Source organism: Melospiza georgiana, chromosome 29 (assembly GCF_028018845.1).
Source record: "Melospiza georgiana isolate bMelGeo1 chromosome 29, bMelGeo1.pri, whole genome shotgun sequence".
Taxonomy (NCBI): domain Eukaryota; kingdom Metazoa; phylum Chordata; class Aves; order Passeriformes; family Passerellidae; genus Melospiza; species Melospiza georgiana.
The window spans coordinates 6,609,747-6,627,583 of NC_080458.1; the positions used below are offsets into that span (position 1 = coordinate 6,609,747).

General features: G+C 55.6%; 1 protein-coding gene across 2 annotated transcripts; it reads right to left on the bottom strand.

The window, feature by feature from the left end:
- Positions 1-1,814: 1,814 nt before the first annotated feature.
- On the bottom strand, positions 1,815-15,946 carry FIGNL2 (fidgetin like 2). Of its 2 annotated transcripts, XR_009115678.1 has the most exons (3): positions 15,916-15,946; positions 3,336-6,116; positions 1,815-3,292 (listed from the first exon to the last, which is right to left on the bottom strand). XR_009115678.1 is itself a non-coding variant. In XM_058042070.1 (2 exons), the coding sequence occupies exon 2, from the start codon at positions 6,103-6,105 to the stop codon at positions 3,919-3,921; it is 2,187 nt and encodes a 728-aa protein (XP_057898053.1). In that variant the 5' UTR covers positions 6,106-6,116; positions 15,916-15,946; the 3' UTR covers positions 1,815-3,918. The 2 variants fall into 2 exon arrangements, 1 of the variants encoding a protein (XP_057898053.1); XM_058042070.1 differs by having other exon boundaries at positions 1,815-6,116.
- Positions 15,947-17,837: the final 1,891 nt, after the last annotated feature.

A 17,837-nucleotide genomic window follows, 5' to 3' on the forward strand; every position in this document is an offset into this window, starting at 1 on the left:
TAGCCCTCCACGTTCCTGCGCAGCTCCAGGCTCCGGTCCTGGTTCAGGTTCTTGCCCAGCTCCCGGGCGATGTCCGAGCGGCCGATGTGATGCAGGGCGCGGACCAGGCGGTCCCAGGTGGTCGCTTCTCCTGCGGTCGCCAACCAGCGGCGCAGCCCCTCCGAGCATCCCCGGGCGCTGCGGCGGCCCCTGCGGAGGCGGACCGGCTTCTCCTCCTCCTCCTCCTCCTCCTCGTCCTCCTCGGGACCCCCCGGCCCCTCCAGCTCGGGGGTGCCCGGCTCCTCCTCGAGGCTGTTGAGCTCGGCCTGCAGCTGGTGGCACTCGGAGCTGGCCAGGAGCTCGGCGATGCGGCCCATGCTGTGCCTGCCCACCGAGGCGGCCACCGTGTCATCGGCGCGGCCCCGCGGCGCCAGCAGGAGCAGGACAAGGACCAGCGGTGCCAGCATCGTCTGGTGCCAGCGTGGTGGCACCCCGGGCATCGGGGTGTGCCAGGAGCGTGGAACGCCCTGACCTCACAGAGCGGCTCCGGGGTGAGTCCCTGTGCTGGGCCCGTTGTCCCGTGTCACACCCCACGGCGGTGGCACCTGTCCCTCCAGCCTGGCAGCCCTCCTGGCATTCCCAAATCCCCAAATTTGGTGCCTGGCATTCCCTAATTTGGTGCCCGGCATTCCCTAATCCCCAAATTTGGTGCCTGGCATTCCCAAATTCCCTAATTTGGTGCCTGGCATTCCCTAATTCCCAAATTTGGTGCCTGGCATTCCCAAACCCCCAAATTTGGTGCCCGTCATCGCCAAATTTGGTGCCTGGCATTCCCAAATCCCCAAATTTGGTGCCTGTCATTCCCAAACTTGGTGCCTGGCGTTCCCAAATCTGGCCCTGTAGGGACATGGGGACCGACCAAAGCGCTGCTGTGCTGGCCTGGAGGAGCTCTGGGTCATTTTCACCTCTGGCAGCGACATCTGTCCGTCTGTCCCAAATCCTCCTCCCCCTGGGGCATCCTGCCCTTCATCCGTGGGACCGAACCGAGCCGGGCTCTGGGTCTGGTGTCCCCCCATCTCCGGCAGGAATCACCCAAAATAAACCAAACCCACCCAGCAGCCACCGGCGCCACCCTGGAGCGGCGGGATGGGGACGATTCTGCCCCAGAGGGGTCCCCACCCTCCTCCCGCGCCCCCAAAGAGGGGAAAGCAGCGCCCGAAGCCCCCCGGGACCTTCCTGGCCCTGTCCCACCCCAAAGGGACCGAGCAGAGCCGAGGTGGCCCCGGTGGGACCGGGGAGAGGAACCGCGAGGTGGCACCGCAGCCCCGAGGCGCCGCCTTGGAACGGGGGAGGCGGCAAAACGCGAATTCCCCGAATTTCACTGGCTCTCCCTGGGTTTCCCTGGCTTACCTGAATTTTCTTGACGACAAACTGCAATTTCCCTGGATTTCCTTGATGGCAAACTGTGATTTCCCTGGATCTCCCTGGATTTCCCTGGATTTCCCTGATAAAAAACTGCAATTTCTCTGGATTTCCCTGATGACAAACTGTGATTTCCCTGGATCTCCCTGGATTTCCCTCATGAAAAACTCCCAACTGCCCCCCTGGACCCCTGCCCACCCTTCCCCATCACCCCCAACCCTTTCTGGGGTCCCAAAACCCGGCTGGACCTCCCTCCATGAGCCCCCCACAGCACCCCAAGGACAGCAGTCGTTCAGGTAATCTCTTTAATACTGTGTAATACTTTTTTTTTTTTTTACTTTTTTTTTTCATTTTAAAATACAGCATTTCTTGAGGTAGACCATCCCAGCCCTAGAGCTTGTCTGTCTCAGACATCAATAAGACATGAATTAAATACTTTCATGTACAAACATGTTGCAAAATGAGGTAGAAATGGTTACAGAGAGTGTACAAACAGGATAATAATAATAATAATAATAATAAGTCTTCAGGAATCCAGCACGACTTTTTGGAGGTGGGAGGCAAAAGGTAATGCCCTGGATGCAATAAGAAATTGGGAAAATTGGGAAAAATTGGGGAAAAACCTGGCAGACCCTGAGGTTTGGGGGGCTGCTCTAAGGGGAGGCCTTTAGAGCACTAAAAATAATTAAAAATATTTTTTTTAATGGGGAAATCCCCAATAAAAAGGGTTCGTGGATGGGCTGGGGGTTCATGCTCTGTGCAAAGCCCCTCACTCAGCCCTGCTGGGCTTGTTTTTGGGGGGAAAGGGGGGGATTTGCCCAATTTGCTCCAAAAAGTGGTGCCAGCGACAGCTCCCAAGCTACAGCACTAAACTTTCCATTGAAGACACGAAACTCCACCAAACGCTACGAAAAACGATGTTAAACAAAATCTCAAATAAAATTATGGCATTATATATGTGGAAAGCACCTGAAATACATTCAAATTTCATCTTTGTAACAGCTTCAAGTTTATTTCTCCTTTTATTTCTTCCTTTCTTCACCCCCTTTGGAAGCAAATGCAGGAGGCAGCTTTGTCCCAGGTGGGAAAACTCCTTAAAAAAATCTCCTTTTTTCCTTTTCTGAGAAGATAAAAAGTGTTTTTAAAAAAACATTCTTTAGTTTTTTTCTGAGGTAATTCTTTTCCTGAGTAGTTAAAAAAGAAAACAAGCAAACAAACAAAAAACACTACAGACCTTACAAAAATAAAAACCCAAGTCTAGGATATTCAACAATCTACAGCATTTTACTCCAAAACCTCCTGGTTTTGGGGTGTAACCCATTGGTTTTGGGGTGTAACACATTGGTTTGGGGTGTAACCCATTGTTTGGGGTGCAACCTCCTTGTTTTGGGGTGAAATTCCCTGGTTTTGGGGTGAAATTCCCTGGTTTTTGGGCATCTCCCCCTTTCCCTGATCAAGGTGAGAAGGGGCTCCGAGGACACCCGAGGTATTTCTGTTGGGAATAATAAAATCAATTTTAAAACAAATGGCAATAAAGCTTTTGGGGCGGGCGGGGAGCTCCTGAATGCGATGTCGGGACCCTCCAGCCCCGCTGCAGGCACGGAGGGTCGGGAGAACAATAAAGAACAATAAATAGCTTATCCTGAGCGGTGGGCGAGGCTGCCCCGTGGGGGAAATCCTGGGGGTCCCAAAGGGGAGAGGTGAGGGATGTGAGGGGGGATCCAACCCCACTGAGAGACCCAGAGCCCCCAGGGACCCCAATCCATGTCCCAAATCTGTCCCTGTGGCTTTGGGGTCTGTGCCACAGCCTTGGGCTCCGTCCCATGGCTTTGGGGTCTGTCCTCACTGCCTCAGGGTCTGTCCCCCTGACCTTGGGGTCCATCCCTCTGACCTTGGGGTCCATCCCTGTGGTCTTGGGGGTCCATCCCTCTGACCTTGGGGTTCATCCTTGTGGCCACAGGGTCTGTCCCCATGGCCTTGGGATCTGTCCCCATGGCCTTGAGGTCCATCCCATGGCTTTGGGGTCTGTCCCTGTGGCTTTGGGGTCCGTCCCTGCAGACTTGGGGTCCATCCCTCTGACACTGGGGTGCATCCCTACAGCCTTGGGGTCTGTCCCTGTGACCTTGGGAGTCTGTCCCTCTGACCTTGGGGGTCCATCCCTGCAGCCTTGGGGTCCATCCCTGTGGCCTTAGGGTCTGTCCCACAGCCTTGGGGTCCATCCTATGGCTTTGGGATCTGCCCCCACGGCCTCAGGGTCTGCCCCCCTGACCTTGGGGTCCATCCCTGTGGTCTTGGGGTCCATCCCTGCAGCTTTGGGGTCCATCCCTGTGGTCTTGGGGTCTGTCCTTGAAGCCTTGGGGTCCATCCCTGTGACCTTGGGGTCCGTCCCTGTGGCCTTGGGGTCCATTGCTGTGGCCTTGAGGTCTGTCCCTGCAGCTTTGGGGTCTGTCCCTGTGGCCTTGGGGTCCGTCCCTGCAGCTTTGGGGTCCATCCCCACAGCCCCAGGGTCCGACTCCATCAGTGCCTGGTGCCGTACATCTTATCCCACTCGAGGAACAAGTCCAGCTCCTTCTGGGACAGGGCAGGCCGCACCTTGCACAGGGCCTTCTCCAGCTCCTGGTAGGAGGCCGGGGGCCCCGGCGCGGCGCGGCGCGCGGCGGCCCCGGCGTGCTGGCACAGCCGCAGCAGCTCGGCGCCCGAGAAGCTCTCGGTGCGCTGCGCCAGGGCCGCCAGCTCGCGCTCGCTCAGGCAGCAGCTCTGCCGCGCCAGCGCCTGGCGCAGGATGTGGCGCCGCGCCTCGCCATCCGGCGGCGCCACGTAGAGCCGCGTGCCGAAGCGCCGGTGCGACGCCTCGTCCATGCTGCCGGGCCGCGCCGTGGTGCCGATGACCACCACGCCGTGCTCCGATGAGGTAGCCACGTTGTCCAGGTAGGAGAGCAGCTGGGATTTGAGGTTGCTCGCTTGGCCGCCGTCCTCGCCCGCCCGCGCCGCCAGCAGGGACTCGGCCTCGGTGATGAGCACCACGGAGGGCTGCCGGCAGCTGGCCACGAAGAACACGGTCTGGAGGATCTTCTCGGCCTCGGCCTTCCAGGTGGACAGCAGCGCGGCGCCGCTGAGCCGCAGCAGGGTGGAGCCCAGCTGCGTGGAGATGCAGCGGCTCAGCAGCGCCTTGCCGGTGCCGCGGGGCCCGAAGAGCAGCAGGGTGCGCAGCGGGTGGCTGGCGCCGCTGTAGGAGCCAGGCCGCAGGATGGGCCACAGCAGCTCCTCCTCGATGGCCGCCTTCACCGACACCTGCCCGGCAACGTCCGACCACTGCACCGGCGGGCCCCGCTCCACCACCTTGGCGTTGACCAGCTCCAGGAGCAGCGGGTCGATGTTCTTGGGCTGCTCCTCCAGCGGGGAACCGCCGAACACCAGCGCTTTGGGGGGCGGCCGCAGCGGGAAGGGGGGTCCCGGCTCGGCCGCCCGCTCCCCGTTGGCGAGGGGGGGGCTGAACTTCTCGAAGGGCTCCGCCGGCCGCAGGGGGGTGTCCCTGGCACCGTAGGATGGTGACACCATCCCCTTCATCTGCTGCCCGCCGTACTTGTGCTCTTCGGCGCTCCCAGCTCCCGCCGGCCGCTTCCCGGGCTTGAAGGGCACCTGGGGGGACTCGCCGCTGCTGCCGAAGCCGTTGCCCCGGCACTCGCCGTTGTCCGACAGGGGGTAGGGGGACTTTGGCTGCTCGTAGCTGTATTTCCTGTACCTGCCCTCGCCGTCGTCCTCCCCGCCGATGTCGAACGCCTTCCTCTTCAGCGTGCCCGCCGCCTCGGTGCCCAGGGGCGGCACGGCCAGGGCGCCCAGCCCAGCGCCCTGGTAGCCATAGGCAGGGACCCCCGGCGGGCGGGCGGAGGGCGGCGGGGCCGGGATGGGGGTGGGCGCGGCGATGCCCGAGGGCAGGTAGGAGGCGGAGGGGTGGGGCGGGTGGATGCCCCCGTAGCCCGGCTGTGGCGGGTAGCTGCTGCTGGCATAGTTGTACATGGGGCCCGAGGAGCCGTAGCCGGGCACCAGGGCGGGCGAGGGGTGCGGAGGCTGCAGGAGCCCTGAGCTGTGGAGGCCGGGAGGGTGCGGCGGGGGCAGCGCTGCCGCTGGCTGGGCACAGTAGCCAGAGGGCAAGTAGGTGCCCCCATAGCCTGAGGGGTACTCCTGGGACGCCCCGAGTGCCCCGGAGCCGGCGGCAGCCGCCCCACAGGAGTTCCCGGGGTACACGGGGTCGCTGAGGTTCGCCGACACCACCGGGGAGCCCCCCAGCCCGATGGCCCCGCTGCCGGCAGGGACTGCGGGCGGCACCACGCCCTTGGCACCGGCCAGGCCGTCGTGGATGGGCGTCAGCGGGTAGGTGCCATCCGAGCCGTGCGCCCCTGGCCAGGGCTCCCCGTCGCCCTTCTGCCCGTTAACGGGGCCGAAGGCGCCATCCCCGTAGGCGCCGAGGGCCGGGCGCTCGTAGGGCGCGTCCAGCACCCCCGAGTACTTCTCGGCGTACCTCTTGAGCAGGTTGGAGGCCGTCAGCGCCGAGATGTCGTCGTTGGCCCAGGCGTAGTTGAAGCGCTGGCGGGCGCTGGGGTACAGCTCGGTCTTGTGGGCCGGCGAGGAGGTCGTGGAGGAGACGTCCAGGTGCTGCTCCGGCCACTGGTTCAGGGACTGGGCATGCTCTGGTGACCAGTGCATCTTCGACAGACCTGCGGGCACGGGACAGCGCAGGTGAGAGCAGTGGAACGGGAGCCGTGCATGGAATGTCCCCAGATCCCCCTGTCCTCACCCCACCACACCCCCGGGCTGGGAACACCCGCTCCAGCTCACTCTGGATATCCACAGGACCATCAGCGAGGACCTTCGAGATCACCGAGTCCAATACATAATCTGATTGTGCAGAGTGGCTGGAGGGCTGTGGGCAGGGAGGGAGTGCAGCACAAGGACCCCGCCAGTACCCCCGAAATTATTGTTGTCACCAATAATGAAGGGATGAGACCATTGTCAGGCTAAGCAGGATTTGTCAAAGTGCTCCTGATGGATAAAGGCACAGGGAACCCTCCTGGAGCTGCCCAGGAGCTCTAAAGTGAAAAATGAGCATTTGGCTGGTTCTGTGATAAATAAGAATGATGATTCATGTGACGAATAAGGCATTTTCCTTGATATTTTAATTTTTTAAAGGAATTTAAACACTGGGAGTTTCCATCCTCGCTCAGCGGGTGCAGAGTGCTGCTGCTGCTTCTGTCCCCCCCAGAAATGTCAGGCTGCTGAGTGCTCAGGGATTTGGGGACACCAGGAGAGGTGTGCGACCACTCCTGGCCAACAAATCCCAGGGGCATTCCCAGGCTTTTGGGACAGGGACAGTGATGAACCCCACTGCTAAAAAATCATCCAGAGGTGGGACCCAGGGATGGAATTGCTCCTCCAAAAGCCTGGAGGAGGCTGTGGCTGGAAGCCCACCACAAGGGCACAGCTCGTCCTGCCCCATTCCCAATCCTGGATCACTTGGAGGAATGCACAGGCACAAGGCGCCAACAACCCCCTTTAAAAGACTGAGAAGAAAAAACCCCAAATCCATGAAAAAAGCTGGAAAACGCAGCGAGGGGGAGGGCGGCGGGCAGGGAGGAGTTGTCAGGGCTGAAATGGGACGTGAATGAGCGGCGGAGCGGGACAGATGTTTCAATGCTCCCCTTGGCAGTGTGAGAAAATTACTGTCCAGTGACCAAATGGCCGGGCCGGTTCCCACCCTCGCTGCTGCCCATTATCCCCAGCACAAGACAAAGGCGGCCAGGGGGGCTGGGCAGGGAGAATCCCATTGTTCCCGCCCGCCCTAATTATGGAAATCTTGTTAATCTATTCAGCAGCGAGTCTGAACTGGGCTTTTGTTCGGGGGGTTTGCAGCGGGCGCACCGCTGAGGGTGTCCAACGGCTCGGCGTGGGGATGGGATGGGATGGGGATGGGATGGGATGGGGATGGGATGGGATGGGATGGGATGGGATGGGATGGGATGGGATGGGATGGGATGGGGATGGGATGGGGATGGGGATGGGGAGGGGATGGGATGGGATGGGATGGGATGGGATGGGGATGGGATGGGGATGGGATGGGGATGGGGATGGGGATGGGGATGGGATGGGATGGGGATGGGGATGGGAATGGGGATGGGGATGGGGATGGGATGGGGATGGGGATGGGGATGGGATGGGATGGGATGGGGATGGGATGGGATGGGATGGGATGGGGATGGGGATGGGATGGGAATGGGGATGGGGATGGGGATGGGGTGGGGATGGGGATGGGATGGGATGGGATGGGATGGGATGGGATGGGATGGGATGGGATGGGATGGGATGGGGATGGGATGGGATGGGATGGGGTTGAGGATGGGGTGCTCTGCCTCCCCCCAACTCCAGGAAAAGCTCCAGCCACGAGGCCATGGGATGCAGGACAGCATCACGGAGCTGGGAGGCTTTGTTGGAGAGGGGACAGCTCGTCCTGGGCACCTTTGCGCAGGGCACACCACGTTTGCACACATGTGGAACATTCTCACACTCATGGGGCATAAAAATTTTGGGAAAAAATCCCAGTGGAGAGACTCCCAGGCAGCATCTGCAGATGGCTGTGATGACCCCATACCCCTGGGGGGATCAAGAGGAGACTCCAATGGGTTTGGAGGGCAAAAAAACAGAGAAGAGCAAACACATCGAGGCTGAGGATGCACCAAAGCTGGGGTTTAAATGTAGTCGAATTCACATCCAGGCTGAGGATGCACTAAAAGCGGGGTTTACATTCACACAAATTCCCCTGAGCCCCAGGAAGAGGGGCTGGCTCTTGGAGGGAGTGATCCAGATGGGTTTCATCCCTTTGGCCAGTCCATGTCCAAGGAGCATCCTTGGAGCATTCCCGAGGAGCATCCCAGCCCTTGGGTGCCAGGCTGAGCTGCCAAGCCAGAGCTCTGGGGTCATCCAGGGTCCATGGTCATCCACAGCTTCATGGTCATCCAGGGTCCATGGTCATCCACAGCTCTGTGGTCATCCACAGCTGCCCTCAGCCTTGCTCCATGGGTCCAGGGCCCATGGTCATCCACAGTTCCATGGTCATCCATGGCTCTGGTCATGTGCAGCTCTGTGGTCACCCAGGCTCTGTGGTCATCAGTTTGGCCTCTGCTGGCTCCTCCTCTGCTGAGCTGCCAGTTTGGAGGATTCAGGATTTTTCCAAAACCCACTGAGCACAGAATCACCAAATCACCAAATCCCAGAATCCCAGAATCACTGAGTCGCACAATCCCGGAATGACCAGGTTGGAAGAGACCTTCAAGACCATCGAGTCCAACCCAGCCCCGACAGCTCAACTCAACCCTGGCACACCCAGTGCCACATCCAGGCTTGTTTGGAACACCCAGGGATGGTGACTGCACCACCTCCCTGGGCAGCCATTCCAGAACTTCATCACTTTTTCAGTAAAATCTTTCTCTTAATATCCAACTGAAGCTTCCCGTGGTGCAGCTTAAGGGTGTGTCCTGTTGTTCTGTTAAATGAAACCCACAGAGGTGTCACAAACCACCTGTGGCACCAAGGATGTCACACCTGACCATGACACCAGGACTGTAACAACCTGACTGACACCAGGGATGTCACAACCTGACCATGACACCAGGGATGTCACAACCTGACCATGACACCAAGGATGTCACAACCTGACCAAGACACCTGAGATATCACAACCCACCCATGACACCAGGGACGTCACAACCCACCAGTGACACCGAGGGTGTCACAACCCACCCAGGACACCGGAGATGTCACACCCCACCGGTGTCACCACAGCACCAGCCAAGGCTGTGAGGTTCCACCCCATCCCATCTGGGCAGGGTTCTTTGGCAACCACGGAATTTTCCCCAGAAGATTTTTGTGTTTGGAGCCGCGGTGACATCCCAGGGTGGCACTGCCAGCAGGGCACACGTGGCACAGGGCTCTGCTGTGCCCATCCCGGGCTCCACGGTCACTCTGGTCACTCAGAGATGAAGGGCAGAGCAGCTGGCCAGCAGCGAGTGACCGCTGGGCCGCTGTCCATCTGTCCTTCCTGGCAGCAGCTGAGCCCAGCCCATCTGTCACTGCCAGGACAGACCCACACAGCGCTGGGAAAGGATCCACGGCCTGGGAATTCTGGGCTGAGGGAAACGGGGGAAAAATCCGGGGGCTGGTAACGAGGAGGCGCGGCAAGAAGTGGATTTGAGGAGTTTTGGTCTAGAGTTCAACAGAAGGAAGGTGGGAGAAAAATAAAATGGAATAAATTATGAGAAAAGAAAATAAAATGGAATAAAATGGAATAAAATAAAATAAATTAAATAAATATTTTGATATATTGATATAATACAGTATATATAATATATATACTATTATGACTATAAACATAATTTCTATATATAAATATATATAAATAGTTTATATATAAATATACATAAACTATTTATACATATATTTATATATGTGTATATATATAAATAGTTTATATATATTTATATATAAACTATTTATATATAAATATATATACTATATATATTAGTTTAAATAGTATAATAGTGTATCTATATATATAGAATATATACAGTATAATAGTATAAATATATTTATACTATTTATTAGTATAAATATAATATTATAATATACATTATAATATATAATATATACATTATATTATATACTATAATGTATATTATTATATTTATACTCATAAATATATTATGTTGTATCATATAAATATTATCATAAACTATTATATTATATTATATTATATTATATTATATTATATTATATTATATTATATTATATTATATTATATTATATTTTTATATAAATATTATATCACGGGGTTTAAACACCACAAGGCTGCTGCCCAATAAAACAGAAAATGTTAAAGAATAACAGGGTGGAAGCAGCGTGGCGGCAAAGTTTGGGGTTGGGATTAGGATTAGGGAAATCTGGGGAAATTTTTGCTGGGAAATGGAGAAATTTGGTGCCAGGAGCACATCTCGAGCCAATCCTAAAGCAGAAAATATTCCTTTTCCTCCCTTTTGGGCAGCCACTCATTAAAAAGTAATCATGTTGAGGAAGAGGGTTGGAACTTTGTTCTTTAACTCTGTTTTATTTTGTTCTAAATCAGCCTTCTCAAGGCATCAATCTGGGGAGGACACCCCAAAATCCTGGTCCAGGGAGACACCCCAAAATCCATTCTGAGGAGGACACCCCAAAATCTTGTCTAGGGAGGACACCCCAAAATCCTGCTCCAGGGACACCACCCTTTATCCCAACCCAGGGCAAGGCCCCAGGGCATCACCACCACGCTGGCACCACTGGAGTGAACCAACCATTTCTGCTTTTCCCAGCTGTGCTCAGGGGGAAGGAAGGAGGCAGGGGCAGAGCCCTCCTGGGCACCCTCGTGGAGGGACGAGCCCCTCAGAGCACATCAACCTCCTTGGCATCCTCCTGGGCACCCTCGTGGAGGGATGAGCCCCTCAGAGCACATCAACCTCCTTGGCATCCTCCTGGGCACCCTCGTGCCAAGGACGAGCCCTTCAGAGAACACCCAACCTCCTTGGCATCCTTCAGAGCACACTCAATCCCCTTGGCACCCTCGTGGAGGGAGGGACGAGCCCCTCAGAGCACACTCAACCTCCTTGGCATCCTCCTGGGCACCCTCATGGAGGGACAAGCCCTTCAGAGCACATCAACCTCCTTGCTTGGCATCCTTGTGGAGGGACGAGCCCTCCAGAGCACACCCAACCTCCTTGGCATCCTCCTTGGCATCCTCGTGGAGGGATAAGCCCTTCAGAACACATCAACCCCCTTGGCACCCTCCTTGGCATCCTCATGAAGGGACGAGCCCCTCAGAGCACATCAACCTCCTTGCAATCCTCCTGGGCACCCTCGCGGAGGCACGAGCCCCTCAGAACACACTCAATTTCCTTGGCATCCTCCTTGGCACCTCATGGAGGACGAGCCCCTCAGAGCACATTCCACCCCCTGTCACACGTGGCCTCAGCCCTGGCCTTTAATTACGTTAATTACCCATTTCTGCGGCCATCCGCCCCCTCAGCACCCATTGCAGCCACATTACCCCGCTGCAGCAGCAGCCAGCAGAGCCCGGAGCTGGGGCAGCAGCGCCCTGGCCGCTCACAGAAACACAACCAAGGCAGGAACCCTTCTGGAAAATTCCGTGAGAGGATCAGAGGGAAGCATGAGAAATAACTCTGGTCTTGCTGCACCTATTGTTGTGAACAGGAATGTATTATGGAGGTTTATTTACCTAAGGGTGGCTTCTTAATTAGCCAATGATGGTGTTTTAATTAAAGGGGCAAGCAGTTCAACCTGTAGAGGACTAAGATATTAAAAAGCAATGGGTTAATAAAATATTATATTTTGATATATTGATATAATATAGTATATATAATACATACTAAAAGATATTGCAAAGATAAAGATTAAGATAAAGAAAAAGATTATTATTGATCAGCCTTCTGTGGATCAGTAGTCTGCTAATTATTCTAATTACGCTAATTATTCTTAATTATTCTGTGAATCATGGAGTCTATGCTAATTATTACCTGGCCAGGGGTTTGTTGTAAGAATTAAGTGCTCTGCAGATTCTCTGCAAAAGGAGGAAAAGGATGTTCTGGTGGGAGGGATGCACAAAAAGTGTCCAAAAAGGTCCTTGGGAAATGGGGAGCTTTGATGCCTTGGGAATCTGGATTTTATATTTTTAATATTTTTGTGATCCTGCAGCTCTTTAGTGCATAACTCCAAACTCCATGTGCAGTGGGAGCTGCTGCCTTCACATTTTGGGCAGACACAACAATTCCTGTCCAGGCTGGGGGTCAAGGACACCTCACTGCCTCAAAGAAATGTGAACAAAAGTGATTTGGAGGCAGAAAACTTGGGGTAAATTCCATCATTACCTGAAGCTGTAATTGGAACATTAACCCAAATATACAAATGGGTCAAACTTACAAAAATGTGAAAACCCATGACCCCGTTGTCAATTTTCTGGGGCTTTGTCTGCCCAAAATCTACCTGAAATCCCTTCAATAAATATAAATAAACTGCTTTTTATTCCCTAAATTCTCTGGTTTTAGGTAGCCCCAAAAGGCACCGATTTAATGCCAGGGAGAGGATCCAGCATCCTGACCAGGGAGGAAACCTCCACATCTGGATCCAGGGTGCAAATCTCAGCATCCTGACCAGGGAGGAAACCTCCACATCTGGATCCAGGGTGCAAATCTCAGCATCCTGACCAGGGAGGAAACCTCCACATCTGGATCCAGGCAGGACACCCCAGCAGCCCACCCCGGGGATAAAGGGTTGACACCCTGCCCACAGAGCACACTCTGACATTACCACCTGCACAGGACACCCCAAAATGCTGCTCCAGGGACACCCCCAGCATGGCAGCCCCAGGGCATCACCACCAGCATGCTGGCACCACCAGAATGAACCAAACATTTCTGCTTTGCCCTCCTCAAGGAGGAAAAACCTTCCTTGGCACCCTCCAGCTCTCTGTCAGGGGCTTTATCAGGGCCACCATAAAGATCTGGGGCTGCTGATAAGAGACCCAGGCAGGCCCTGGGCCATGGGGACAATTTAAGTGCCCTCAACTCCAGCTGCTGCTGGGACACAAGGCCAGGGGAGGTTTTACAGCACCCTCAGCTGTAAAATAAATATAAATATAAATATAAATAAAATAAACTTTGCTGTGAGAGCTGAGCTCCACGGGACTCGCAGGGCTTGCAGCTCCTGCAGCCCCAGCACCCTGTGCACATCAAGGATGACGTTCCTGGGGCAGGGAAAGATCCAGGATCCCACTCAGGACTCTGAAGAAAGGAGAGAATCCCCCCCACGACACGACCAAGCCAATTCCAAAGGGAAAAAACAACATTCCAGGAGCTGGGGCAACCAACTCACAGTGGGGATAAACTGGTTTTCAGGACTGGGAACGGGGAGAGCTTTATTCCCTGATCCGGCAATGGGAACTTTCCTGCCCTCAGGAATATCTCCTCAGCTAGGAGGATGGAGTGACACCATGGCCACTCTGTTTTCACCCAAAAAAATCCAAATCCTTTAGGGTTTTCTCCTCCTGTGGCTGCTGGGAGTGGAGGTTGGATGTGGGGAGAGGGCTCAGAACCTTCAGGCAGCTTTGCAGGTGCTTTGGGAGCAGAGGTTTGGGAAAACCACAGCCCCCGCCTGGGTCAGGCCATGAGAAAGGCAAAGCACCCCCAGGTCAGAGCCCAGTTATAAAATAAAGAAAAGAGAGGGAGCTGCAGCAGGTGGGAGCTCATCCCTGGGCTCCTCAACAACCAAATCCCACATCCCACAGCATCCAGGGAAAACGCCTTGGAGATTTCTCAGCGCTTATTCCACATTTTCCCTGGAAATAAGGAACTTTGACAGGACACAGCACAACCAAAGCCAAGATGCTGCCAAAGCCCCAGGAGGGGAAAAAGGGCTGGGAAAGGGAAGGAGGGAGGGGAGGAGGGAGGAGGCAGAGAGGAGAAAACACCGGCTCCAGATAAGCAATTGTTAACATGATCCATATGGTACACAATGCTCTGTTTAACCCAAATGATAATGGCAAAAGGGAAGAATGCAGCGGGGCCGGCGGGAGAACAAAGGAGAGCACAGAACCTTTCCCTGCTCCAGGAATTCCCAAATGGGAGCTGAAATCCTTCCCTGCTCCAGGAATTCCCCAGTGGGAAGAGCTGATACCACCTTTCCCTGCTCCAGGAATTCCAACCTTTCCCTGCTCCAGGAATTCCAATTTTTTCCTGCTCCAGGAATTCCCAAATGAAGAGCTGAAACCTTTCCCTGCTCCAGGAATTCCAACCTTTCCCTGCTCCAGGAATTCCCAAATGAGGAGCTGAATCCCTTCCCTGCTCCAGGAATTCCCATCTGGAAGAGTTGAAACCCTTCCCTGCTCCAGGAATTCCCAAATGAGGAGCTGAAACCTTTCCCTGCTCCAGGAATTCCAATCTTTCCTTGCTCCAGGAATTTCCAACTGGGAGAGCTGAAACCTTTCCCTGCTCCAGGAATTCCAAGCAGGGACAGCCAGAGGCTGTTTCCCCTTCCCTGCTCCAGAGGAATGAGGGGACAGAGCTGTGGCTGCTCCCCAATTCCCCACTCCAGGAATTGTGGGGACCCACCTGGCTCTCTCCTTCCCCTCCCCAAAACTGCCAAAACACAGAGCAGGGAGTCAAACCGCAGCTGTCAGCAATAAAATAAATATATCCGTATTTATAACAATTATAAGTAATTAATATTTTCATAATGGAAATGAGAGCTGCGTGGATGCAAACACGGAGCCCGTTCCCCTGGGATGAATTCAGCCCTGGGTGTTTATGTTATTGCAGGATCCCGTGGCTTTCCAGCGAGCACAATACAGTACGTGCCATTCATTATCCCGACAGTCCCCCAAGAGAAAATGTCAACACACTTCTGCTGGAGAGAGCTAAAACAAATGTTTAATGGGATAAACAACTGCCAGGCCTCGGCCCCCAGCGAAATGTTTAATTCAGAAGCACCTCGAGAGCAAACAGGCGCCGGAGCACCCACATGGGGAGGAACCTCATCAATTCCCATCAGGAAATCCATCCTGAGCCATCAGAGCGCCCCGCACCCTCCCCCAGAGCCAAATCCTCATCAAACACCCAATTCTGCCCAAAATTCCGCTCCACACACGAAATCTGACACAAAACCAGGATGCGTTCAGTGATCATGGTGATTTTTGGGATCCCGGAGTAAAACTAGGAGTGATGTGAAGCAGCACATGGCGCCTCCAAACCCAGGAGAATTTAAACTGGAATACGCAGCATGAAGTGATTTTAAACCCTTCCTGATGTTCTTTTCCCCTGAGTGAAAAAAAACCGCCAACTTTCAAAAAAAAAAAAAAAAAAAAAAGGAAAAAAAAGGAGATTTCAGGCAAAGCTTCCATTTCAAAATCGCCTTCAGCTCCTCAACGCCGCGAGTGTTTTGAAGGCGAGCGCTCGGCGTGCGCTTGACGTGCGGGAGCCGGCATTGTTCCAGGGGCGAGGGAGGGAGGAGGGAGGGATGGATGATGGATGGATGGATGGATGGATGGATGGACGGACGGACGGACGGATGGATGGATGGATGGATAGATGGATAATCCACAGCACCCTGCGCACCCTCGGGGCTTCTTTTAGGGTTAGGCTCAGCATTAGCTCAGCCCCTGCGCCCCGGCTCCCCTCGCAGCCGACACCTCCCGCTCCCCGCATGTCACCCCCGCAGCTCCCGCACCTTTCTGGGGAAGCAGGGATGGAGGGGAGGGCCCAAGGCCGAGGCAGCGGGGCTGCCCCGTTCCCCGGCAGCGCTCGGGTTCCTCCCCGAGCCCTCCGCGCTTTCCTCCCAAAGAGGCGGCGGCGGGGCGGGATCGGCGCCCCGGGGATGCTCGGCGGGGCCGCCCCGGATCCCCCCGGTTCCCCCCGGATCCCCACTCACCTCCTCATGCCGGCGGGCCCTTAGCGCAGCCCGGGAGGCCGTGAGGGCGCCGCATCCTGCGCTGCCGCCCGGACAATGCGGGGCGGCGCGGCGGCCCCGGGCGGGCGGCGGGGGCTGGGGCCGGGCTGGGGCTGGGGCTGGGGCCGGGGCCAGGGCCGGGGCCGCGGCCAGGGCCTGGGCTGGGGCTGCCCCCCGCCTCCCGCCGCCCACCGCCCACCGCCCACAGCCCGCCCCCGAGGCGCGGCGGGGCGGAGCGGGGATGGCGAGGGGCGCGCTGCGCTCCGGCCAGAGGGGCAGCGGCCGGCAGAGATCCGGGCGGCTCTGAGCGCCCCGGGTCTGACCCGGGCATCCCAGAGCAACCCCCAGAGTCCCGGCAGCCGCGCAAGCCGAGCCCCTGCACCCCCGGATCCGTGTACCCCAGTCCTCTGCACCCCCGGATCCGTGTACCCCAGTCCCCTGCGCCCCCGGATCCGTGTACCCCAGTCCTCTGCACCCCCGGATCCGTGTACCCCAATCCCCTGCGCCCCCGGATCCGTGTACCCCAGTCCCCTGCGCCCCAGCATCCTGGCATTCGTGTACCCCAATCCCCTGCACCCCCGGATCCGTGTACCCCAATCCCCTGCACCTCCGGATCCGTGTACCCCAATCCCCTGCACCCCTGGATCCGTGTACCCCAGTCCCCTGCGCCCCCGGATCCGTGTACCCCAGTCCCCTGCACCCCCAGATCCGCGTACCCCAATCTCCTGCACCCCTGCACACCAGGATTCGAGTACCCCAATCCCCTGCGCCCCAACACCCCTGGCCCTGCACCCCAAAAATCCCTGACCCTGCACCCCAAATCCAGCCCCGAGGCTGCAGCCGAGCCCCGCGGGGAGCCCTGTCCTGCTCGGGGCCGGGTCCTGCTCGGGGCCGGGTCCTGCCCTGGCCGGGTCCTGCTCGGGCCGGGTACTGCTCAGCTGCGCAGCCGAAATCCCAAATGCCTGGAATATTTTCCTGCTATTAGTTTACCATGCAGAAATAAAGCAGTTGCCCCAAGGATCGTGTGTCCCGGGGACACGGCCATGGGACGAGCTGTTTGTTACGGCGTTATCCACCCCTGAAAATCCCAATATCCACCCCTCAAATACCCCATATCCACCCCCTGAAAAGCCCCATATCCACCCCTAAAAAAATCCCAATACCTACCCCTAAAAAATCCCAATATCCTCTCCTGAAAACCCCCATATCCCCTGAAAACTCAGCTCTTTGGGATCATCTGGGCTGCAGCTCCAGGCAAAAAAAAAATTTAAAATCTGGTTTTCAGCCCTAAAATTCCCCTTTTTGGGTGGATTTTCCCCAAGAATGCCTTGCAGCTGCCTCACTTTTGCTCTGGGAACACCTGATCTGTTTTAATTAACCAGCCCAGGCTTTTTCCTGATGGAATCACATCGTGCCATCATTCCCTCATCCCAACGTTGTCACATCCCTGAGTAATTAGGGAATATTTTTCTTTTCAGGGACAGAATGGGAATATTTTTCAATTTTCAAAATATTTGAATATGGAATATTTTTCAATTTAAGGGCAGAATTCCCCATCCTTGAATTCTTCTGTCCTTTTCAGGTGTTGGAGCTGCAGAAATCTCTCCCTGGGCCCCCCTGGATGACACAACCACCTTGATTAATTAATTAATTAATTAGCCTCCCACAGCAGATTGTGCAGAGCCAGGACTCGCAGGACTGTGGCTTTGGCTGTCCCCAAACCAGAATGTGGTGGCACTAATCCCAGAGAGCCATAAAACCAGCTGTAAAACCACATTTACTGCAGTTCTGGTTTCATTGGGTATAAACTGCCTTTTATTAAACAGGGAAATTTGGATTTCAGCTCTGCCCACAGAGTTCAGCCTCACCTCATTAAGCTGGATGGGAACTGAGGGGTCACAAAG